Below are 26,439 nucleotides of genomic sequence, written 5' to 3'. Positions count from 1 at the left end.
ATGATTATAAATAAAACTGTTATAGACATCTGTAAAAAAATGTGAATTATTGAATGATACATGCTCTATTGAATCCTGTATCTTAAAAATGCCTATTATCATTAGAGTTACTTTTAAAAGGCAGACTTTTAAAAATAATAATTAAGGTATATGTTCTATTCACTTGCCTGCAGATGATTTTATATCATTAGACTTCTGCATAAATATGCTTCAATAAGCAATTAAACCAAAGGCTCTAGTTTGCATTTTAATCCTCCTTTTTCTCTGTGAAGTCATCACAATCATGTACCTTTGATCTTGCAGTCATTTCTGGCACCAGATTCAGATATCACAAATGAACAATTATTACTTAATAGAATGGAATTCAAAGACAATGGAGTCTAATGAAATGGGGCTTTGTCTTAAACAAAAGCGAAACGTTTTTTAATAGTTTCAAGGAAAGAGTTCTAAGCACATTAAAGAAACCAATTTATGATCTGAACATCTTGAGAGCTTTTCTTAATGGTCTTCTAGACACCAAGCAGTTTGGAATTTGGAATTTTTCTTCGAAAAGTACAGGCTGTCTGCACTTGAGAGCTTCTGTTACTATTCTTTGCTTTTACCCATGTTTGTTTTGGTTTGTTTCATTTTCTGTTCCTGCAGGCTGTTCCACCTCCCAACTTTGAGATGCCGGTCTCCATCCCAGTGTCCAGCCACAACAGCTTGGTGTACAGCAACCCTGTCAGCTCACTGGGAAACCCCAACCTTTTGCCACTGGCCCACCCTTCTCTGCAGAGGAATAGCATGTCTCCTGGTGTAACACATCGACCTCCAAGTGCAGGTAACACAGGTATGTTCTCCTAAGGATGTAATATTAACAGATCCTTGGAAGGAACCACTTTTGGTAAAAGCCAAGGCTGTTTTATCTACAAAATGTTTTCCGGGTTTTCCATTTATATTCCTGCACTGCTTAACATCCACCCCCTGCTAGGTCTTCTACATGATAAAGCCTAAACCCTTTAGCATATCTTTCAAAATCTTTCATACTCTGCAATGTATCTTTTCAGCCTATCACTTACCTCCTTCTGTGGCTGTGTCCTAACCACATACTCTCAAACAAGTCAAACATCCCATCTCCACATTTTTGGTTCTGTGCTCCCCTGCCTAAAATGCCATTTCCCCCTTCCTCCTAGGGACATATCACCTCTTCTGTAAAAACTTCCCCTGTGTTCTCTGATACCATTTATCCCATTTAGTTATTTATTACTTTGGTGGCTTTTCATTTATTTATAGAGTAACTTATTCCACAGAGGTGGAAAGGAAATAGGATAGGATAGTGTAATTTATAAAACATGTGAAATAAAAACAAAGCTAAGTCAGAAATGAAGTTAAGAGCACATCATAAACACATGTACATCTGCCACAAATTTGTCTCTACACTTCTAAGAGAGCCTTACTGTTGTTCAATTCACAGTGTCCCAGAGAAAAGAAATTCTTGCTCAGAAAAAGCTCAACCGTTCTTAGTACTTAGATCAAGCAAAATACATTGTGATGAACTGTATGGAATATGTATCTATTTCTCCACTGGATTTAAAGAAACTTGAAGGGAAGAATGTCCTCTTGATTTGCCAAGCTCACAGTAGGAACTAAGTCAATGGGTATTGAATATAACTAAACCATTCCTTTATATTTCCAAAAGCAGTATTAAAAATAATTATATTTCTAAATCACATACAGCAGTTATATATTTACATTTTATTTTTAAGAAAGTACTCCACAGGAAATTTTTAATATATCTTAGGCCCACATAAACTGTATTAAAAGCAGTTTATTCATGGAGGAATTTACCCTTTAGAATAACTGCATATCTGCTTTATAATTAGATACTAAATATGTATTACTTTTTTAGTACAGAAACTTTACATAGAAAATACAATTATTATCACTCAAATAAAAAATCTTCATAAATCTTGAGTATGGGAAACGTGTACAAGGGACTTCATTGTGCCATTCTCTTGCCTTTTGACTATATTTGAAATTTTTCATATGAATTTTCAATAATCATATGTATCCCTTTCAGATCATACTCATATGGAGTTGAATGTCCTATTTGATAAACTCATGCTAACGTTTTAAAATTCTGATACTTTATTTCCAAAATACTATTTGATTGGAAATAATAAACATTTGCTTAAATTATAATGAACATTTTCTTTTAATTCCAAAACCTGAACTAACTAGTAATTATAGAGTATCACTTAGAAGCAATTAGAAAATCTAGATGATATTCTCACTATTATTCTTTTGGCCAAATCTGATTTCTTAAAAACTAAAAGTAATTGTTATATTCAATATCTTACTGAAGCATCTCAACTGCCATAAATAAACATTGCCAAGTTTTAACATACTTTGTTAAGTTAGTAATAAATATGCCTATGCTTCTAAATTTGTGGCTAGTGAAAACTTATTTTATGGTTTCAGTCAGTAAGATTCGAGTAGTAAATATGGGTAGAGTCCTAAAATGATCAAAATTCTGGGCAATGACCTTGCACAGAATTAATAGTATAAAATATATTTACAAAGAACTAAACATCAAATGTGTGATTATCTGAACACAGAGTAGACCTTATTCTTTTTTTTTACTATCTATAAAACATGTGCTTAGGAAAAACCTAGACTTGGAAATAATAAAAATGCAGAGACCATTCAAAGACTGGATTTTTAAAATGTAATCTTTCTTAGAAAAAAGATTCTGCAAAATGTCAGTGATTGAATGTATTTTTAACGTTTGAGCACAGCATGTCACAATAAAACAAATGTCAGCCATCTGACTTGGGTAGTACTTTACAAGTTTATGACTATTGGGAGAGGACAAAATACTGAGGTTGCTAAAGGTAAAGTGTTCTGTTCTATGGGCCTTTAGCCTTTCTCCTTTTGATCTTCCTCTTTAATCCATAGGTGGTCTGATGGGTGGAGACCTCACATCCGGTGCAGGCACCAGTGCAGGTAAGCACAGACTTCTGTACTGCAGTATGTACCATTGTTCAGAGTTCTTCTACTAGGTGATTTGCAGGACAAAGTCTTTTGAACAAATAAAGTTGAGAGGTCTGTGAGAGGCATGGAAAAATGACCCCAAGAATTTCTAAAGCACTTTCCTGAAACAGGAGTGGTTAAAGAGTAACTTAGAAGAAAACCATTTATTAACTAGAACCTTCCTTAATAAAACTTCAACTGGTCAGCAGAAAATTGAGGGCTTGGATCAAATCAGCTTAATCCTAGCTACCATCCCTGGACACAAGAGTGCCTTCAGCAAGCCATACTTTTTATGTTCTCTGTTATCTTAAATCATTTCACGTCAAATGTAAATCCCCTTCCACCCAAAGAAGAACTGAACTCCTGTGCATTTCTAAAGGAGAGTACATAAAGAAAAGGAGAGAATGAGACTATAATCATTCAACAATAAAACAAAACCACATTTGGCATATGAGTTCTTAGAGAACATAAATATAATATAACCCAAAAAAGACCCTTAAATATATTTCAGCTCTTAAGAACTTCCCACGCTGTGACCAACTGTCTCATAGTCACATTTCTCTGGGTTCCATATTAATTCTTAATATTGTGATTATTAAGATATTGGTGTCATTTTTAATGCAGAGGCAAGACAGCACAATACTTTTAAATGCCAGTTGCAGTTCACTATTGGCATGACAAGTAACCATGGTAATTTCTGCAGCTGGAACATGCTATACATTTAAAATAGTAGGAGGCAGGCATGAATGGCACAAGGTTATGTTTGAAATGTCAAAAAAAAATTCAAGTTTATTGAAATATCCATGGAGAGCCTAATTAAAATGTTTTGCCAGGGTCAAATATAATAGCTTTCTAATTATAAGAAAGAAGATAAAGAAAATTGTTATAACAAAACATTTTTATAAATATATCCATTTTGGGGTAGTGCTTCTCACTTCTGATGTTGTTGCTTCACTAATTCAGTGAGTAGTGAAGAAAAAGTCTTAGAACTATGCAGTGAATTAACAAACAGGGTGAATAGCACTGGCTTCCTCTTTTATGTATCTTTTAAAAATTAGGTAGAGTCAAATTAGTAAGTAAACTTAACGCAGTATTTTGCTGGACACTGAAATGAAAGGCTCATTTTTTTCCCCCCTCAGAAAATACTTTGTGGTTTGTAGCCTCAAAATTAGAGAACCAGATCAAATCCAGACCAAAATTTCTTGGATTCAAGTCTCTGCCAAACACTGTGGTTAGAGAGAATGGTAGGGTGGGGACTAAGAATTGGGTATTCACAAGGACCAAGATGTAAAGAAAATGATTTAGATGTTAGGATGTTTTGTCCACTATCTCACTGCACCAGTTTGCTTGCTATTATGGGAACAACTAGTAGTAGTTCTGAAAGTCATTAGAAGTAGTAAAAAAACAAAAATGTAGAGGAAAACATGGGTTACTCAGCTTTGATGGAAGTGGCTTCCGGTAACTGCCTAATTTCTAGAATACTTTAGAGTCCTGTATTGAAAATAAAAAGTGTTTGGTTGTTCACTTATGCTGTCATTGCCAATTCCCTGACAGTCTGCTAAGTTTAATGGTCCTCCACAGGGATAGAGAAGACACTCAATCTTACATGCATAAAAGTTTGCCACGTATAGCCTCTAGCATCAGTGAACTAACAAAATCTCACAGAGCTTAGCAAAGTCATCCTGTTATCTCAGGACCTTTGCCAAAGTCAGGAGAATCTTCTAATTCAGAAATAGAAGGAAACAAAAGGAAGACACTCAAATGTCCCACCCTGATGATAATAAATATTATATCTTGACTGTATCTTGTAGCCATGAGCATGTAGTTTTTACACAACTTTGATAACAGTTGTGAAAGAGTTGCTTACGCACTGTCTAAAAATAGGGGAAGCCCTCACTAACTCTGGTTCCAAGGAACACCTGTTGCAGATGCCACTTAGTCTTGAGCTTAGCTGTCATGTCCTGCTCATAAACTCAGCCATCTTCCCCTTCTTTCTCATGCTGGCCAGTATCATATGTCGAAGCTGAATATATCTAAGCTGATGTCAGAGAATCACATAACACCAGGGGGAAACGAGCCAGCCAGAATGTCTCTGCATTTAAGAAAAGAAAACTAAAGCAAAATGGCCAAAAGATTTCTTCCAAATTTTGAATATTATCATTGAAATTCAAGGTTTCAGATAAAGGTAGAAACTCTGAGGCCAAGTGGCAAGATTGCAGTCAAGTTAAATACTTTTTAGCCTTTGTGGTTTTTTTCAAAATCAAGTCATTTCAACTTGTAAGAAGGGGATTGTCTCATGAGGAAAGGAAGTAAACTTAACATTCATTGTGTGCCTGGTGAAAACCAAAAGACCAAAAAGGTAAGCATTCTCTTTTTCAGCTCAGCTTGATCATAAAGTGTAGCATCTTTCCTGTCTGGTCCCCGAGCCATCCCTCTCCCTCTTCACATCCTCCAGTGAGTCACCAAGTCTTACCAACTCTGCCTCCACAGTGTTTCCTAGATCTACCCCCTCTCTCTCCATTCCCATCCCACTGCCCTGGCTCAGACTCACACCAACACTCCAGGACTATTTCTAGAGCCTCCTAATTCATCTCCCTGCTTCACATTGCATCCTGCTCCAGTCTTCACACGACTAATAGGTCTTTCTCAAATCTTAAACTAATTGTAGGTCATCACTCACATGCCGAAAATCCAACCATGGCTTCCCAGCTCTTTCTGAATTAACCATGAGCCTCTTATCTCTTGCTCATCCCTACCTTGCAGCCTTAACCTTCTCCTTTTCTGCCACTGCCATCAAGAACCCTGCACTCCAACTCCACGAACAGCAAACATTTAAATTGCTCTTACCATGTGCTTTACAAAAAGTAACTCATTCATTCTCATAACAGTCCCTTAAAGTAGATGTTCACATCACACCCTTTCTACAGATGGGGAAACTAAGGCACAGGGAGATTAAGTAATTTCCCAAAGTAGAACCCAAGCAGTCTGGCTCCAGAGTGTGTGCTACACTTTCTGTGTGCTGCTACACTACACTGTGCTGCCACTTCCCAAACCACGTCAAGGCCGCTTGCCCCTACCTGTGTGTTCCTAGCACTCCTTTCTCTCCCCTGCTTCATGCTACTGAGCACTCTTGGTCAGCCCTCCAAATTTAGTTCGGCCATTCAGGAAATCCTTTCCTGACTCTTTCAGAGGAGTTATGCCCCTCTCTCTGTGCTCACATGGCAGCCTGTGCTGGCTTTACATCTCTCATTGCACTGTGATTGCAACGTCTGGACACATCTCTCTTTGGACACTCAGCTCTCTGGGCGCAAACTGTGTCTTCTTCAGTTTGTATTCCCAGCTTAATGCATAAGAGTTAGCACACAGCAGATACTCAGTAAATGTTAGTTGAATAAGGGAAAAGTTGGTCTTCTAGATATAAAGTTTTAATAGTGTCAATGTAAAGCAGGAAGAACATTTCAAATAAATTATGTAATTTTTAAACTCAGAAAGATATATACCTTTGATGTGTAATTCACAAAAATAATGTATTCTTGGGGCACAGTATACAATGGATGTTTAATTAACTATTTGATTAAATGGCTGAACACCATTTAAAGCAAACTTTTACCAACTTCTCTAATATTCTTAACAGAAAACCTAAAGAGCTGACATATAGCAGTTAATGAAATGTGGGTTGACATCTCAGACCATCACAAATCACCTCTTAAAACAATGAACCTTTTATCATCACTTAAATTGAAATAATTTTAAAGATGAAACCAAAAGGTAATAAAAAAGTAACAGGATGGGGTTGTACTCTTGGTATGAGAGAAATACACAGCAAGTCATTATAATACATTAGTAATAGTGATGTTTCTAGGTTTCAGTTGACAGTTATCCATCCACTACTTAATCCTTTCCTCTCAACAACCAAAATGAAAAGTCACTGCTTTTAAAATTACATTTTGTCATATCTCTATACATTAAAGCTTTTAAGATGCTAATCTGAGTGGTTATTGACGATTATAAGATCAAGTTCAGTTGAGTTTTTGTAATCATTAGATTTAATGGAAATAACCATTAGCATAGCAATGCCTTGTGTTGGATTATTCACTGTCCTGTTAGTACCCTTTGTTTTCACTTTGATAATAGGGTTGCCTTTTATTGAGTAGAAAGGACCAGTATGCTCAGGGATTTACTGATTTATGGTTGAGAATGGAAAAAGAAAGGAAAAAAGAAAAGTCTTTAGGAATCCCTTTGAAAATTTAAGAGAATTTTACAATCTACATAGCTATTTGACAATAAGGCAAGGAGATTTATGTATATTGGTTAATAATTTTAATTGGCATTTATTGCAAATTAGATATAATTTTATATAAAAAGAAACCAACAGCTGTTTCCTTATTTTGATTGTTAATTGTTTACTATTTTATGCATTTGGTTGTCAAGCATTGTCACTTCTGGAATGCTTAATTTATGTCAGCTAAATACATGAAGACTGATGGTGACAGTGTGCTGCTATGGATAAATACTGAGCAGTGAATAGGGAGACCTGGTTTTCAGAGTCTGGAAAGACTCCACCTAGCAAGACCTTGGGTCATGACTTAGCACCTTTAAACTGAGTACTCAAATGGGATAAGACACTGATATCTTTACAACTCATTTACCTGTAGTGTTTTGTGATCATATAATCAATCATAAGACTTATATGATTTTTTATAATTCAGCTAACATTGAAACAGAAAAATTTAGCATATGACAAAATAAAACTAAGTGGGAACAGGAAAGATCATACAATGGTTCATTTTTCTGTACCAGTACCATTGTTTTACAACTATTTGTTTTTGAGAATACTTATCAAAAATTTCTTGGCTGCCTTTCTTATCCGCTAAAGACTTCTCTGTAATTCTTACTCGATGATTTAAAATATCGGTGAAGTGGTTTAAAATTTAGTCTAAAAAGACTGACATTAACAACTTTGCATTTTTGTTGCCTAACAAAACACAAATTCAGATAGCAATATTCAAGAAAGGGAGAAAGATATCTGATTGCTCTCAAAAAAGAAAACTAATTGTTAGTATAAAGATACAGTTTTTTATATCACTTTTGAAAATATTATTAAGCAGAAAATGAAAAATATCTAGGTTACTGGTTGAATTTTGTTTTGAAAGTAATATTATTCTATTAGTTTGAATGGTTCTGGAAAAAAACTCTGAATTTTACCTTGGGAGTTCACTCAAAACATAAATAAAGATCCAAAAGCATTGCTTTATTATTATCATCATCTATGAAGCTAAGTAACAGTGATATTTTTAACTCAAACCAAGGTTATCAAGATTTATTAAAGGAAAAAATTCATAGTCCTCTAATTGGATGATCTACAGCATGTGATATGCAGCCACTGCCAAGAAAATCAGTGTCCACTTATATACAAAACCTGGCAAATTATAGATAAAGCAGTACCTTGACACCTTTCTCTGGGAGCTGATGTCAAAATGGAAAGGCAGGTCAAAGAGAAAACAAATGAAAAATGTTACAGTCAAGATGTAAAATCTGCCATCAACCCCTTTGGCTTGCCATAATTCTTAAGAAGCTTGATTTCCAGAGGGAAAAAGAAAATTTCAAATTATAATTTCCAAGAGGGTGTTTCAGCAGATTCTAGACCCTTTTATTTATCGTGATTTCTGACTTCACAAACTGTATCCTTTTTATCCCCTATCCTTCTAGTATATTCAGTAAAGCAATGTGAAAATTGGTCTCTTTACTCATACCCCATTGACTTAACCTGAGAGTGTGACTCATAATAAAACTTTGGTTATTTCTAATATTAAATTCAGGCAGTTAATACGTTCCCCCTAAAATACTAGTTTTACTAAAAAAATCTGTCTTTTTTCTTCTCATAGAAGTCTTTTTTCCTTGTATGCTATTGAGCTCTCTCTTCCCTATTTTTGGCATCACCATAAGATTTTATTTGGAGATAACAGAAAGGAAAGCTTTTCTCATAATCATCAGTGATGTGACATTGTGCATCAGTGGACACCATATGCTGGAGGGGGGATGTGGTTAAAAAAACCCCTCTTTTGGAAATCAATTTTTTACTTACCAGGGACTTTCTCACTCAGGGCTTCAAGGCTGTCTGTCAGCCAAGAGTATAATTTGCTGTTTTTAGCTAAACCTTTGCCAATCACTTAAATTTTGCAGTAGACTTAAATAGTATGTTTCAGATGAATTTCAATTCAGAGAGTATGTAGTCTTTATACAGTCTCATATTGGAAAGATTATTAGCCTACTTTAAACTAAAGGAAACTAACTGTATTGTACCAAAACCTTGGATAAACAGTTTCAACTTATAGCCTACAGATGTGTCCACAGGGCGCTAAGTATTCACTGGGTTTATTTATTATTGCTCCATTTCAATTGTTTTAACTGAACTCCATACCTAAGTGTTAACTGTTTTACTAGACCCTATGCCTTCCTGTCACGATTTCTTCAACCTCTAATTGTGGTAAAGAACTGATTATGCTGTATTTGAAGTATAAGGGGGGAAAAAACCCTGCCATGCTAATATAGGTTATTATAGTAGTAAGAGCAAATCTAAATGTATAGTCAATTTACATATGCAAACATCATAACATTAACTTATATAACAATTATGAAAAGGGAATCTTTAGTTGGTTCTAATATTAAGCAACTCAGCGATAGCTATAAAATCATGGAACAACATTGTTGCTCACAGAGTAATTTGGGAAAATATTCTAGAGGCAAGTATTCAGAATAATAAAATAACCAAGGAAAGTATGTGATATACAATTATTTTAGGGATGGCATTTTTGCCTTTGAAAAGTCCGTGAATTCCCATTTTGCAGGATTGTTGTGAGAATTAAATGAGATAAATGATGTAAAGTGTCTAGCACAGTTTCTGCTCCAGATTAAGTGTTTGTTAATAAATGTGAGCTATTGTTGGTATTATAATTATCTGTATTCTTCTAGCCAAAAGATTATGTTTAGTTTAATGCAGTTTCAGTAATATTTATTAAATGTGCAGTGAGTTCACAGAGATACCCAGTGTGGGCCTCCTCACCTCAAGGGTGGGAGGAAGGTAGATATATTAATAAATCTGAGGCAGAATGTGAGAGTGATACAGTGCAGTGCAACACATTTCACTTTGAACGTTATGAACTTCTGATGTGTTCGCAGCAGTTGTGTAAATGTTAAAACCACAAGTAATTATTCTTTCTCTTCTGTCACGTTCTCTCTAATTTATACTGTCTCAATATTTTTGTTTATAAAAATGACTGAAAGAATGAGCGATGGTGTCAATAATGAAGACACCTCCTCATTTTTAGCAAAGAGACAGCCCCAAAATCTCAAGAAGTGAACAATTAAATGAGTCATAAATCTATCATTCAGAGTTAAGTGGAATTTTTTTTTAAGAAAGCATGGTTCAATTTCATCTTTATGGTGCAATTAAAAACTATCCCTTCAGTAAATCAGTACCAAAAGTGGAATGATATTTTGAGTACCTTTTTGCACTGGAAACATCTGATTGTCAATTTCTTCCCTATTTGCAAATGCAAGGATACGTGCTAAATCTCAAACATCTGGCTTTTGTAATAATGTAGTGGAAGCAGCCTGCGTTTTGGATTCAAATCAAAGCTCTCCCACTTGCTGACAGGGTGATCTCAGTTGAGTCACAGACGCTCCCTAAGCCTCAGTTTCCTCTTCTGTCAAAAGTTGGGATGATAATGTCTAACTGCATTACCACTAGGACAAATGAGAGAGTGGTTAGCCAACACAAATCTACTGTATGACAAGGACTCTCAATCTTTGGAAAAACAACTTAGTAATAAGCAAAAATCTTTGCTTCTGCTCACAATCCAGAGCTTATAGTATGTGCTGTATGTTCAAAGTTCTGGATCTAGTTGACAAATAGACTGTTAATTTACAAAAGATAATAAAACATAGTTCAAGAAACATCAAGGACAAGTGGGCTAGATGTGAAATCCCTGAAGCTCTGGTCCAGCATCAGATGACATGGTCAAGCAGAAGAGACAAGTCTCTTTTTAGAATGTCTGCTGCCCCTGAACTGGTACAGCCAAGAATAGTCTTGGCTTTGGTGTATTCTTGGGTATTTTTCTAAGAATACACCACAGAAGACACTGAGATTTCACAGGAGTTTCTTCATGGTCTAACATTATGCATTATTATATAATTTCCCTAAGAAACCCCCAGAAAGAGTGGAGACTTGATTTTGTGTGTAAGAATCTGTAATCAGGATTCTTTAGATAAGAATCAGGAGTCTGGTTTGTCCCCCATTCCACATTAGGCATAATGAAATTTTCATCGTTCCCAGATTTCTGATCCCCAAATATTTTGTGGTTGCCTTTTCTCTTAGAGCCATCCCATGAAAAGGATCTTTTTCCCTCAAAAAAAATTATTGTGATTCACAACAGCTGAATAACTTACAGTTCCTAGTGCTTTCAACAGGGTTTCAGGCATTCAGGGCAGAGTGCGTATAGAACTATAGTCTAGAAGTTCATATTTTTTCCACTAAAAATTTTATGAGTGTCACTTCCAGTACAGAAGTGATTGTATGAGCAAGTTCACTATATACAATTTCAAGTAATTTTCTATGAAAAGATGTGTATTCATTTGAGACAAAAAACAACAGCCTGAAATTGGAAACTAACTTCTAATCTTAAAACTTTAAAAAGTCAAATGTAAAATTAACTGATGGTAGTGAGCATTATTATATATGTGACATCTCCTGTTTAACAAGGCGATATACTATAAATATTTTCAAAGTTGTTTTAATGAAAAAAACTAAGTGGATAAAACATTTCTTTGAAGTAAAAGCAGCAAATCAATACATCACGGGTCCACTATATGTTCAGCTTAATGTTTTCCTGTGGCAGTTTGCTCCAAATTCCCCAAATCAGATACTAATTCAAATCAGATACAAATTCCTAAACAAAGCAATTTTTATACACCTATATATTAGTAGTTGTTTTTCCAGATAACAACTAACAGGATACCGTAAAATACTAGACATTTCGTTCTCATGCTGAGTGGTTGTGTTAGAAGCTGGTCTCAGTTTAAGCCTCCTTACCTTCTGAGACTGTTACAGGGGAGATTATTGACTAAAATATTACAAAATCTACTTTTAAAAGCATATTTAATCATCCACTCAAAATAGCACACTGAAAGTTAAACAGCTGCTCTGGTGTTCAGCTTAGTTAAACCCAATATTTCCTATTTGTAAATATTTATTCAGAAGGAGACCAGAAATATGGTTTGGAACATCACCATTCTGTGCCTCTTTATATGAGTTCAGCGTCTCTGAACCAGAACTACTATTTATGATGCCCAAGTTGACCATATAATATGTCCCTCAAAGTTCCACTTCACCTCTGGCTTAGGACAACCTTTGAGTCTCCTGTCCTTGGTCTCACACATCATTTGTTTCCTCTCTTCCTTAGTACCCCTGTAATTTTAGAATAAGACTTGACACAGAAGGGGCTTTAAAAATCTCAGAGTGGCCAGGCACCGTGGCTCACGCCTATAATCCTAGCACTCTGGGAGGCCAAGGGGGGAGGATTATTTGAGCTCAGGAGTTCGAGACCAGCCTGAGCAAGAGCGAGACCCCGCCTCTACTAAAAACAGAAAGAAATTAGCTGGACAACTAAAAATATAGAAAAAAATAAAATTAGCTGGGCATGGTGGTACATGCCCATAGTCCCTGCTGCTCGAGAGGCTGAGGCAGCTGGATTGCTTAAGCCCAGGAGTTTGAGATTGCAGTGAGCTAGGCTGACGCCACGGCACTCTACCCGGGCAACAGAGTGAGACTCTGTCTCAAAAAAAAAAAAAAAAAAAAAAAAACCTCAGAGTGTGACTGATTTTCAAGGAGCAATGTAGCATTGTACTTTAGGGCATGGACTGTGGACATACTGCTTGGGTTCAAATCATGGCTCCACCAGTTGGTAGTTGTTTGACATTGAGCAAGTTACTGGACCTCTCAATTTTCTCATTATGTAACACAGGGACACTGTGAATACTTTGCAGGGTTGTCCTTGTGAGGATTAATGGTGTTTTATATCCGGGCACCATATGAAACACCTACAGCAGTTACTAGATGCCTGGTACTATTCCGAACAGTTAATGTATATGCTTGATGTGAATATTAGTGGAAAATAATATTACACAAAACGTTTGCTATTATTAATACTGTTGCATGGTCATGTTGGCAGTGGCTGCCTCAGAAGAGTATATGAGAGTCTGATTCAGATTACTTTATTGCTCCTCTCACACTAAGGAGAGAGTTACTTACATTAGGAAAACTAAGGCTCAGTAGGGCTGAAGGAACTCTAATGGAGACATCATGATTAGAACCTGGATTTATCTACTTTATCCTCCCTCGTCCTCAACTCCTGACTGCCTTGTAAATCTCCCCATCTCTGCTGCCGCATTCAGACCTCGTTTCTCATGGGTTCGTTAGCAGGTGTGTGCTAACTAGCTTCCCTAGCATCAGTCTCACCCCCTTTAATTGCTCCCTTGCACTGCCGCTATTGTCATTTTTCTAACTCGCAGAGTTAACAAAGCTAACCACTCAGAGGCTATCTTTGCTCATTTTCTAAAGTTTGGTAAAAGTTTAGTATAAACTCTACAGGATAAAGTTTTCATGATCTAAGAGGCACATGTTAGCCAAACCTACTTTTCCAACTTCTGAAAACTGCACACGGTACAAGACCCAGTATTTCATCTTCGTAGGTACACTCCTCCTTCTTGGCTACAGTTGCAACTCTGAGCTCTCTCTGTCCTGCATTCCCTCTTTCTGAGAAGTCTCTCTCTGAACCGTCTGATAAAATGCTATTCACTCTTAATTGCCCGCCTTCTGCCATTCTTTCTCCTAGGCATTCATGCAGTCCATCTTCTGGTGAAACGTTCTGTAAGAGTAAGTTATTGTTGAGATTTATCTTGATAGAGAGACAACTTATGGAAAGAAATACTTATCAGTGTGGAAGAAAATATCAGAGTCTTGTTAAAGTTTTCATTATTATTAGGGAAAATTTCTACCTTGTCTGATTCTACCACTTGCAGTTAGCTAAGGTAATGTGTGTGAAATGATTAACAGGTGCAACAGGTAGAAAAGAAGCTTTTAGTAACTCTCTATAAACAAATTTAGTAGGTGGGCCACTTACACGATTTGTCTACTTTCATATTATATGGTTGATAAGCAGTTTGTCACAATGGTGTACTTGGCCATCGGTTTGCAATCATCATCTAAAATAGCAAATTTTCTCAAGTTGCATAAAGAGGAGATACCCTCAATGTTTCAGTTTGACAGCTTACTCATTGCATTTTCAGTTCTCACCTGATAGTCCCTTAGCAACTTACCTTTTCGTGCCATTCCTGAATCATTCCTAATTTTTCTAGCATGTTCTCTATATCTGTTTCTTGAGCACTTGAAACATTTAAAGAACTAGTACTTGGTGTAGCATTGCTGCCCCTAATTGCAGGAGGAATTTAGAGGAGAGTGAGTTCAATGCGGGCTGAAGTTGTCTGAAAGGCATCATGTAAGAGTTGGGACTTCAGCTGATCCTTTAAAGATGAATTTGAATTAAATGAGAGAGCAAACACTGCTGGTTATTGAACTGCTGGAGCAAAGACCTAGGCATATTCAGAGGACCATAGGCCTGGCTGTGGCCATTGGAAATTAGGTTAGACAGAGTGTGTCAACTATTGACAGTCCAGAGAGCCAGGCAGGGCACTGACCCAACTGTGTTAAGCATTAGTATATGAGAAAGGAATATGATGAAAGTGGCAGTTTAGAAAGATGTCCCTGGGTTGGTTAATATCATACATATGCAAAAAAGTTTGCATCCAGCTTTAAGGAGCTCACACATTCCTGAAGCACCTCTTAAGGACTGGTGAAGAACCCTTCAACCAGAGACCTGGGGCCCAGATGGAGAGTTGTTGAAGGGCTTAGTCAAATGGGGATCAAGGCCAAAACTAAGATGGTGGCAGTGGAGATGGAAACAGGCATTTCTGAAGAAGAATTAACAAGATTTGCTATCTCACTGGATATGGGGATGGAAGAAGTGGAGGGAATGGCCAAACATGACAGTTTGGGAGATTAATAAAAGGTTATGCCAATGAAAGAATTAACCATAAGAACTAGTTTCTGTTTTGTGCTTATTAGTTTTATATGCTTGTATTTATAATTGAAAGTCCTGGAAAAGGAAAAAAAAGTGAAAAAACCCATAATGCCTAAACATCCAAATAAAAGAAAGTTTCAGAACTTTGGGCTCAAAGAGAGAGCTACATGCTCAATTGAGCTCTGTGAGACAAGGCAAAACGCCTTCCTCATAATATCTTAAGCCAGGAATATGTTCTTTGAATTTACAACTTCTTAAAATAGGAGTCAATAAAAAAAAAATGCAGCAAGTGTTTGCAAGTTAACTGAGGAGAAAAAAAATTTTTTCTCCTCGCACCACATTTCAAGTTCCGTATCTTTACACTAATTTTAATATGAGTGTTTACAAAAATGTAACCAGTAGACGTAGATTCTCTTATCCTTTATATAAGTTATATCATGAATGCTTAAAGTATATTTTTTGTATAAAACAATATTTTTAATCAAACGAAACGATAAAACAGACTGACTCTAAAGTTGGTCTGTACTTCATTTTCTTATAATCTATAATCAGGAAATCCATGCCCTCATGCTTTATAATTTTTGTGCTTTTAAGTGGTCAGGGGACCGTGACATCTGCATATGGTCACGTCTAAATCGATAATTGTCAGGCAGAGGGTAATTTTAAAACATAGCATGAATAAAGGTTGAATCTGTATGTCAGAAGGTTGTTAAGAGACGGGGTTTCCCACCTCCCCGACCCCTGAACTGAAAAGAGACCGTTCTTTTTGGAGAATTGTCTCTTCAGGTGGGACAACAAACACCTCGACCCAGGCCGCAGCGTTCTGAGCAAGGAGGAGGCTGCGGTTTCCCAGCCGGTTTAAATGCAGGCTCTTCTTAGCAGTAAACCACACGCATGTATTCATCATTGATTTTCAAATGATAGGTTTCTATATCACTGGTTTAGGATCCACAGTCCTGCATTCCTGAATCTATATTATGCCAAAAGAATAACAATTTGGTGGCTGGAAACAGAAATGGTTATTATACGGCTCCAAAATGCTAGCTGGCACAATATGCTAAAAACAGCAGAAATTCACCGGCCAAAAAAAAAAAAAAAAAAACCCAGAATTTATTTGTTCTTAAAAATAACTTTATGCTCTAAAAATATGAATTTAAGAAGTATCATCATCATTCAAAATATTTTATATTCAATATGGAAACACCTTAAAATATGTGACTAATCTTCTAAAATGGCATAATTTCCAAATAATAGGAAATATTTCAAGAGAAAAATAGAATGCTTTTTAAATCAGTTTTTTAGCTTTGAGATATTTATTGGATGAAAAACTATCATAGATGTTTACTTTTTTTTTCCCTACTGCTGCCCCAAATCATTGTTTAAAATGTGAGCAAAAAGACGTTGGAGGCTTTATTGGAATTTCTCAGAGAGTTTACTGTATAAAATGTTTTAAAAAAAAAAAAAAAACTTGCTCAGAGCCTCCGTGAAGCATTTCCATTTTCACACACTGGCCCAGTGCTTGTCATATCACAGGACAACACATTTTACGAAGCGGTTTTACTTCCTTTTAGCAAAATAACTCCTCCATGCAAACCAGTATCGGCATCTACCGAGCTGGGGTTTTAGTTTCTTCTGATCTATTCAAGCTTCATTGCACTGCTTAACTGACTTTTTTCACCCCCTTCTTTTGAAATTACCCAGCTAATTTTCCATTTGATTGTTTATTTAAACCAGATCTCACACAGGCTTAATAGATAACTGACACATGTATTCAGTGTGTACGTCTGAACTTCAGCTGACAGAAAAGTATCATGCAAATTTTGCTTCGGTTTTCTCATTTCTTTTTTATCCAGTAGAATTTATTAATTCAAACTAAGACCATAACATACTCACAATACTGATTCGGGAAGACACATTAAATATGAAACTCCTCTGAGCATTCCATTTTATCAAGCATTTTTCTAAGTGAACATACCTTTTGTTTGTATTTCTCCTAGTGAGAAAAGGTAAGCATTGTTTCATACAATAATAGCTTTTGTCACAGAATACTTTCCAAATTAACTATAAAGAAAATTTTGAGTTTTGACATATTTAGCTGGCTTTAGAGAATTTGGCTAATTTTTCAGAAGTTTTGTTATAGAGGAGTATTTACATTCAGATTCAACCAACATTTCTTAAGCAACTACTGTCTATTCGACACGTTTTGGGAGTGTCTCATTTGTTTTATTTTTGTTTTTTCTTCCAGTAACTTGGAGACTTTTATGCATAATCCAATTGACAATTTAGTCTTATAATTATTTGTTATATGTTCAGCCTATTTATTCATGCATAAAATGAGACAGGTAAACAAATGGGATATGAAGAACAAATGTGCTTGATGCAGTGTGCCTCAAATATATTTTAATTCAAAAGATGTTCCCGTAAATATCTCCTGAAGTACACCAGTGTTTTGCTTTCCCTATTTCTCATTGTGTCCATCTCAGTCCATCCTGTTACTCTCCACACTGGTCCCCACCACCAGGCCTTCCTAATTCTGGGGTATCCCAAAGTCAGTAGATCTTTCTGACCACTTAAAGTCCTGTGTTTTACCTGTTCTCTGAACTTTCATGGGTCTGCATTTCCACCATCTAAACCCAAGACATTTTAGCCTGGAATTCAAAGTCTCTACAGCCCAACCTGTGTCTCTCCAGAGTCTCTCACACCCCTCTCTTTTCATGGGTTTCTTTCTAAACAGGTTCCTCACAATGTCCCTGACAATGCTCTGTAAATTCCTGCCTCGGCCCTTTCCCAGCGCCCTGTCACAAGCCTAGTGTGTCTTTCTACCTCCTCCCTTTTCTCGAGGCCCACATCAGTTCCTGCCTCTTCCATGAATCTTTATTGGATCATCTCTTCCCTCCTGGGAACTCGATAACACTTGGTCTGGATCACTCAGTGGGCACCTCACCCTAGGCTGTCCTGTATCAGTCTTTACGTTTTCCACGTGTATGTATTAGATTACCACAAAGAGAAGATGATAGAGCCTTTCGGGACTGGGGCCTTGTCTTTGCATCCTCACTGGGTGGCACACAATATCACTCACCCAGGAGTAATAGGTACTTGTGCTTTGCTATGATGACAACAACAATGAGGTTTAACTGTCTCCTTGAGAGAGCCTCAGAAAACAACTGTCTAGTTTTCTAACAAGGATTGTTCAATCAGGTAGTTAGTTGGCTTCTCTTACTCTACAATCCGAGGCAGTGGGGGAAGCCCGCAGATGACTTTCTGAGTTGGCTCTCAGTCCAGCTCAGGTTGCATTTCTAATCAACTCTCTCCATAGCTCTGCCTGTCATATTTTGAGATATGAAAAATGGAGACCTGCAGATGTCCATTTGTCTGTTAGTAGGGGCTGAATGTCAGAGACCTAAGAAAGCTCTTTCAGCCTTCCCATTGGACGGCTATTCCTGTGCCTTGGTGAACCAGCACTTTAGTGGAGGCATCATCACTTTAGTTCAACCCCTGGAAATGGGTTTAGCTTTTTGAAATTCTGTGGGGGCAGGAAAGCAAGTCTTCAGGATTATACCCTGAACTTAGTGAGGAGGGCAAAGCAGACAGAAGAAAAACCATAGGGAGAATTCACTCACAGGAAAGGGGAACTGAATAGTGAAATGTGTACGCGGCTTCCCCGCATGTCCTAGAAATTATAGTCTTGCTGGTGTGCCCTTTCCTCATTTAAGGACACACAGACACACAAAATAAAACCCAAACCAATGGACTGAAAGAGTGAGTCACGCCAGCCAGGCCTCCGCCAAGCTAGTCAATTAAAGTGCAGGACCAATTCCATGCTTTTCTTAGACCCTGAACAACTGTCTGACTTTCTTCCTGAGTTTTTTTAATAGGAAAAAAAGTATATGCTGATTTCAGAGCAAGTTGATATATATTAGCTCTCTTCTCTTGAAAAGTTTTTAATCTTCTTTCAGAGGAATATTAAATAATTAACTGATTGGATTATTCTTCATCTGGGGGTTAAATCAGTCATCCTGTGGTTTTTCAATGTGCGTGTACTATATGTCTTACCAGTAAGCTTTTGTTTTTGTTCTCAGGTAGTGCATTCTTTGGAAGTATATTCTAGTCTAGATTTCTTCCTGAGTACTTTGCTTGTTCTGTGTTAACAGGGAACGGGTATGGCAATCCCCGAAACTCACCAGGTCTGCTGGTCTCACCTGGTAACTTGAACAAGAATATGCAAGCAAAATCTCCTCCCCCCATGAATTTAGGAATGAATAACCGTAAACCAGATCTCCGAGTTCTTATTCCACCAGGCAGCAAGAATACGATGCCATCAGTGGTAATGCAAAACTACATTTTAAATAAATATTGATAATGTTTTGTATATGTTTTGCTGTTTTTGCATTTGTCTAATTTTATGAATTACCAAAGTTCTCACAGAAAATTAATACATCAATGCTATTGACGGAGCCCTGTTTGTATTTAGCTGTTATTTCTGGTAATTGGTTTGCATTTTCCTTTTCTTTGTAAAAAAGAGCCACATCTAGTAAACGCCACTAAAGAACTGATATTTTGGGACAAGGACGGCGTTGCCTTTTAAAGCTTTCAATTTATAACTAGCAAAAACTCAGATTCAACCATTGGTCAATCCATATGTCCCGTAAGTAGAGCAATAGATAATGAGGTACTTCATAACATAATATTTTTACAGTATTGAGCTATTTATGTCCTCAAGGTGCTGACAATAAAAAATACTTTCTATAATTTCTAAACGAACTTTCTCCTATTAATTGGCATTCCTTTCTTAGATGTATTGCAGTGACAGTATCTAATATGTCACATGCCAGTGCACTGCCTCAATTTATCTTTCCATGTATGTGCTTCATGAAAGTAGCTATCTCTGAAAAGCAAATTGTGGTAAAATCCTAGGCATTTTGAGGACAAAGGTTATATTTTACATCAAAAAAAAAAAGTTGTGGCACTTATTAAAAAAAATAAAAAATAGACATAAAATATAAATTTAAATAGACCCTATCATTTTTCTTTCTTCTGGGTCTGCATGCATAAGATGCAGGTAATATTGTGGGACCAAACTCAACAACAAAGAGACATCAGTGTTCTCCAAATTAGCTTTGCTTAAGAGCAAGAACGTTTAAAACCAAGATTCGGTAGACAAATTTAGATCATTCTGCAAACACGTTTCTTTTTTTTTTTTTTTTTTTTTTCCTTCTCTGCTCTGTGGCAAGCTTCAGGGTAAAACAGTCCTGAGAGCTGATTAGTTTATTATGGCACAGTGCAGATTAATTTTGAATATCAACCAAAAAAAATCACATAATATGCAACGTTCCCTTTGGAAAAGACTGGGTCTAATAAATATAACCTCCCACAGGGCTACAGCCAAGCAGTGTGGGCCATGTGTGGCAGGCTGTCTCTATCAGCAGATTTATTTCAGGTCCCTTAAAACTGATGCTTTCCCAGGGAGTCCGTGAGGCCCTTCAGGTCTCTCTCTGGCGGCCAGGTGTGGCTCCCCGCTCCTCCAGCAAGCGGGGTTTCAAACTACAGTCTTTCCCCCCGCCCCACCAAAATATGGTGATGAAATAATGAACATTGAGACACTGACCTGGGCTGAAAACTGGATAGATTGTCTTCACATTCGAGACAAACAGCTCATTAAGGGAAACAAAGAGTGTCTTTGTAAGAAGTTATCCTTGGAGGCTGGGTTTTAAAACTGTGTAAACTGTTGTGTCTATCAGAAGATGCTTTTCCTTTTGTTGAAAAGATTTTGCCCAATTATAAATATTTGCAGACACTAATTAATAAAACTCCTTCCCCATGCTCTCAGTCTGAGGATGTCGACCTGCTTTTGGTAAGTGGTGAGAGAGCTTTCTTTAAATGTCATGTGCAAAGCTACTTTTTGGTAGAGGTGGTAGCTTTGATGAAATGGGAAGATTTTGGACATTACCACGGTGTGTCAACATTGATTATGTTTAAATACCAATAATTTCTAGTGTCACTCACAGTCGAAAAGAATGTCAGGTTATTTTTTTCTGTCCCAACCTCTGTAAGGGAAGGCCATGTGTTCCATATTTTAGGACTTAATTTATAGTAAATTTCAAACACACACAAAAATATTTCTTTAATTATTTAAAACTAAGATATTTCTTTTTCCAGTAATTAAAGTCTCATGATTTTAAGTTTATATGGATCTTTAATCTCCTTGTTGTAAGGGGTTTTATGCATTAGCTGCTTTGCTATCTAGTTTGAGGGAAGTTTAGAAGAATCTGAAGAAAGTGGTCAGAGCACCACCTGCTGGTGAGAATATAACATGACTCCCTACCCCTTTGCTCTCTGCTGGGTATAGAACTGAACATAAAAACTACCATGGTTGATTTTAATTTTTTTAAATTTGCATTTGAATAAAAACTGAAACAATGGAAGTACAGTATACATATTTCATCAGTTTTCAACATAGGCTGTTTTTACCCATAATAAAGCTATGGTACTTGTTACTAGTTCAGTTGCCTAGGAGATACTGATGTAATGGGTTACTATGGCAACAGCTGGTCTCTTGAAGGATTGTAAATGATAGGGTTGGCAGAGTTCATAGAGACACATGTTAAATGATTAATTTCATGAGATTTGTACCAAGTTATCTCTTTATGTGCAAAACTAATACTGAAATAGAATTTTTTAACTTTTTAAAAAATTCCATCAATAATGTCTTTTTATTTACTTTAAAAGAATCAAAGGATAAATAACTCCCAGTCTGCTCAGTCATTGGCTACCCCAGTGGTTTCCGTAGCAACTCCTACTTTACCAGGACAAGGAATGGGAGGATATCCATCAGCCATTTCAACAACATATGGTACCGGTGAGTAGCTTTGCCATGTGCAATTAGTACCCTAAATACTTTTTATTAAAAAGCAAGATGAAAAAAGTTATTATCTTTTGCTCTATTAAGAAGCTTTGTTTAATACCTGTGGCGTACAGAGTACTGTACCCATTGCCTATTCCTTGCTATAACAAAGTGAATATCTCCATTTTTCTTTCTTAAGTGACTGGAAGTTTTATTTACCCAACCTCAGTTCAAAATAGAAGAACAATTTCAAGGAAATTGAGCTGTTACTTCTTTGATGTAATAAAAAGCTCACTTTCTTGGTGGGATTGTTTTTAAAAAAAAACATTTCTAGAGCATCAAATATGTATATACTTTTATAAGAGGTTGTAGTTCTAATAAAAGAGAATTGCAGGCTATACTACTCCAGACCTTTCATGGAATACTTATTTTGGGGACATAGTATATTCCTTTTAGATTAAAATTATCCCTGATGTTTTATCTCCCTCCTCCCCTAAAAATAAAAAAATATATAATAGCAGCAATACTAATAGAATATTTTAGAAATTGAAAATGTTTATTCTATTTACCATTTGATAATTTCTACATTAAATATTTTCTGTTGCTGTTTTATTCTCTAATCTAGAGTACTCTCTGAGTAGCGCAGATCTGTCATCTCTGTCTGGGTTTAACACCGCCAGCGCTCTCCACCTTGGCTCAGTCACTGGCTGGCAACAGCAGCACCTACATAACATGCCACCATCCGCCCTCAGTCAGTTGGGGTAAGCAATTTTAATTTTTATAATATAATTTGAGAATACATTTTAAATGACAAATGGCAATCTCTAAATATGTGCTTTAATGCCCCATTAGAGGGTGTAACATTCTACTTTATCAAAATCTGAAAGTGATTTTCAGATTAATACCTTGCAAGTAGCTTAAATATTACATACCTTATTCTTTGAGAGGATGGGGAGCTCTGTAATAATGAGGTAAATTCTTACTGTTTTAGACCACATTTGTTGCCATATCTATCAATGGTAGAATTTTTGTTTAATTTTCATACAGTTCATGTGGAACATAAGAAGGTGTTTATAGATACATGTTCTTTAAGTTTTTGAGATATTTGAGAATATTTCCCATTTGGCATAAACCACATGGTTGATGCTAATGTTAACCTAATGCTCCTAGGATCAACTATTCAATTGATACACAGTCTTCATATATTTATAATGTACTCATAATGCAGTTGTGTATTTATAGATATTGTGTGAAAATATATGTTTATATACAATACTAATTAGTACATACAATACTAATTACCTAAATTTGGGTATAAAAGTAATTTTTGTTGTTTTCTGAAGTCAGAGGATGTATCTTTCTGCCCCCTTGTGGTAGTTTTCAGATATGTCTTTATCATAGACATGACTCCCGTCAAACCTTAAAAAGCCCTGAATTCACAATTCATACTACTTCATATAAAACAAATATTTTTTAAAAAAAAAAGCTTAAAACATGAATCAAGGACCTGACTTTAAGTTTAATTAATAGCTCCAAAACTGCATTTAATCTTCAAAAGAGAATAGTAGGATGACATAAAATATTTAAAGATAATAAGTTTTTATATGTTAGAAACATTCTCTATGCCTAGCCCACTTTTACTTTTCTGCAGAGCCATCTGATTATAGTTAACTAGTTAGCTATATCAGTTAACTAGTTCCATATTTCTAAGGAGATAATGAGAATAAAACATTGATTAGAATATAAGTCACAGCTTGATACCACAACTTTATTTCTCTTTTGCTACCCTCTCCCTCTCCCTCACAACACTAGCTTTCAGGTGGTATTGATTTAACATAGATTAGTGATCTGATTATGGAATCTTCACCCATTCACCATTTGCTATGTGCATCCTACTCACTAATCACTGTCGTTGAAAATCTAACATTTCATGGAAATAGTAAGATAAATTCACATGACATTGTTGCTCTGCTTTCTTGAAAGATAGTTAACTTTGAAGATATGTTAAGTATTGATCAGCAACAGAATTTATCTTTTTAGGATACAAATTTTCTCTGGAATGTCAACTATCCAAGTAGACATTAATTGCGTAATTTTTTCAGGTAATTATCACTAAGTACATAGTACAATCCAGGCAATTTTAAAGTCTGTATTGTATTGCTGTGGCTTGGCAGTGACTCCACTAAACATGATTCTTGTCAAAAAGAAAGGTAACTTTATTTCTCATTTTTCACAAAATTTATCCACTTTAGGACTAGATTTCCCTAGAAATTATCAATGTCAAAAGCCATCTTATTTTCTCTGAATGTGGCTTTCTTTTGTTTTCAATAGCACCTGGTAATTTGCATTTTTACATATAAACACATATTTATTTACATATTTTAACTACACTACAATTTTGAAACTGTCTTCTATTGCCTGGGGAAACTCTGATTCTCTGGTGCCCCTAATAGAGGCTTCAGTAAATGAGAAAGGAGTGATACCCTGGACTATAGAGGACCTGAATCACAGCAGTCAAGGATGAAGCATTTTGTTCAGCTCCCGGTTTCTCTCAACACTGAATCTCATTGTGCATAATTTGACTCTGAGTTTAGACTATGAGGGGTTTTTTGGCTTGGTTTTTTTGTTTTTTGTTTTTGTTTTTTTTTTTTTTTTTTTGAGACAGAGTCTCACTCTGTTGCCCGGACTAGAGTGCCGTGGCATCAGCCTAGCTCACAGCAACCTCAAACTCCTGGGCTCAAGTGATCCTCCTGCCTCAGCCTCCTGAGTATCTGGGACTACAGGCATGTGCCACCATGCCCGGCTAATTTTTTCTGTGTATTTTTAATGGTCCAGCTAATTTCTATTTTTTTAGTAGAGATTACGGGGGCGGGGGGGGGGGGGGCGGGTAGCGCTATCTCGCTCTTGCTCAGCCTGGTCTCGAACTCCTGAGCTCAAATGATCCGCCCACCTCGGCTAGGATTACAGGCGTGAGCCACCACACCTGGCCCTAGTCTGAGTTTTAATTACACTACATCACTTCCCTTATCCCTCAAATCAATGGGATGACCCTTCCAGGCCTTCCAATTCTGGCCCTCCTTCCTCTCTCTGTCTCTGTTTCACACACACACACGCACACACACACACGCACACTTTATCTCTCTCTCACACTCACATACACACACACAGAGATTAGATTCTTGAAAGGAGTTTCCCTCGAATGGACCACTTCATGTTCACACAATTAAATGTTAAACTGTTTTATTAAAAAATCCCAAGTTTCAATATTTATGTTAAATAAATTACATGAGTTTCCTTAATTCCTTATAGTGTAAATCAATTAAAACAATCGATACGTCTTTCAGGCCAAAGTCATTATCACAGACTCCTTGTTGTGGGCTCACATTCTTTTGGATAGATAACAATGTTCAAAGGAAAGAGTGGGGTACGTCTCAGCTCCACACAAGTACATACAAGCCCAAGATGGTTACTATAATTCTTTCTCAAAATTGCAAAAGTATGACAGAGCTCTTCATACTTTGTCCATGGAAAAAGGTCCATTTTGTCCTTTGAAGCTTTAAGTCTTCAATGCTATACTTTTCAAACTATGTAGTATCTGATTTTATCTAACTTAGAAGAGCAGCATAAATTAATTTGATGCAGGGAGAGAGACGACTGGCCAGAAACTTGCCATTGAGAGTCAATGAAAGTCATTTGAATACTAATATTTGAGAAAATGACCCTCAAGTTTTCGATGGTTTTTCTCAACTACCACCTATAATAAGGGCAGCCTGTTTTCTGGAAGCGTTTCCATACATCATCTTTGTTGATGTGGGTGTTATGACATACTGAGAGAGATAACTCTGAAGTAGAGATGACTTTTAAAAGGTTAGGTTAAATATAGTTTGATAGGCTAATTTCTAGGCGGAGGCAGTAAAAAATTTAAATAAAACTATCCAGTCATGTTTGACTTCTGAACAATTGCGGGAAAGGGTAGGTGTTTTCCCAATCCAAAGGTGTCTGTAATAGATGAAAACTTGCATAGAGGACTTGATATGGACAACTTGCATATCTGGCTTCTCTCTCCCCACCCACCCACACACACATATGAAGTATTTCACAATTATCCTTGTCTATAATTACCCGTGTCTATATTTTGTTCTCAAGAACAAGTAGACCAACATGTGTATATCTGAGCCCAGCACATATATAGTTAAGTGATTTTAATGCTATTTTCTCTTTTCAAGAAAATCCTTCTTTGTTAACAGAGACTAGCCATTCTATTTTGTATCCTATATCACAATATGAAGAAACTGAGTCCAAGATATAACTTACATTTCATTACTGTGGGTTTAATCCCCAGAACTACACAAAATGCTTCATGTATGTTTTCAATGTCAAATAAAATGCCACCAAAAGATAAACTTAGGCTATTCTCTTTATAGGAAAAGATGACCAATAATTGTTAAC

At 36.4% G+C, this 26,439-nt stretch overlaps 1 protein-coding gene across 26 annotated transcripts in view; it reads left to right on the top strand.

Annotated features, from left to right (window-relative positions):
* Nucleotides 1-26,439, top strand: part of MEF2C (myocyte enhancer factor 2C) — a 165,931-nt gene that overhangs the window by 132,498 nt on the left and 6,994 nt on the right. For 14 of the 26 annotated variants that reach the window (XM_069492533.1, XM_069492525.1, XM_069492522.1 and 11 more), the window contains 6 exons: nucleotides 643-829; nucleotides 2,938-2,985; nucleotides 19,301-19,473; nucleotides 20,977-21,000; nucleotides 21,876-22,005; nucleotides 22,616-22,751. In XM_069492533.1, the coding sequence (XP_069348634.1) occupies nucleotides 643-829; nucleotides 2,938-2,985; nucleotides 19,301-19,473; nucleotides 20,977-21,000; nucleotides 21,876-22,005; nucleotides 22,616-22,751 (698 nt within the window). The remainder of the gene's footprint in view (nucleotides 1-642; nucleotides 830-2,937; nucleotides 2,986-19,300; nucleotides 19,474-20,976; nucleotides 21,001-21,875; nucleotides 22,006-22,615; nucleotides 22,752-26,439) is intronic. The other 12 variants (XM_069492528.1, XM_069492519.1, XM_069492539.1 and 9 more) reach the window with 1 other exon arrangement.

Source organism: Eulemur rufifrons, chromosome 17, assembly GCF_041146395.1.
Source record: "Eulemur rufifrons isolate Redbay chromosome 17, OSU_ERuf_1, whole genome shotgun sequence".
Lineage (NCBI taxonomy): Eukaryota > Metazoa > Chordata > Mammalia > Primates > Lemuridae > Eulemur > Eulemur rufifrons.
This window is presented reverse-complemented; position numbering and strand designations above follow the sequence as displayed.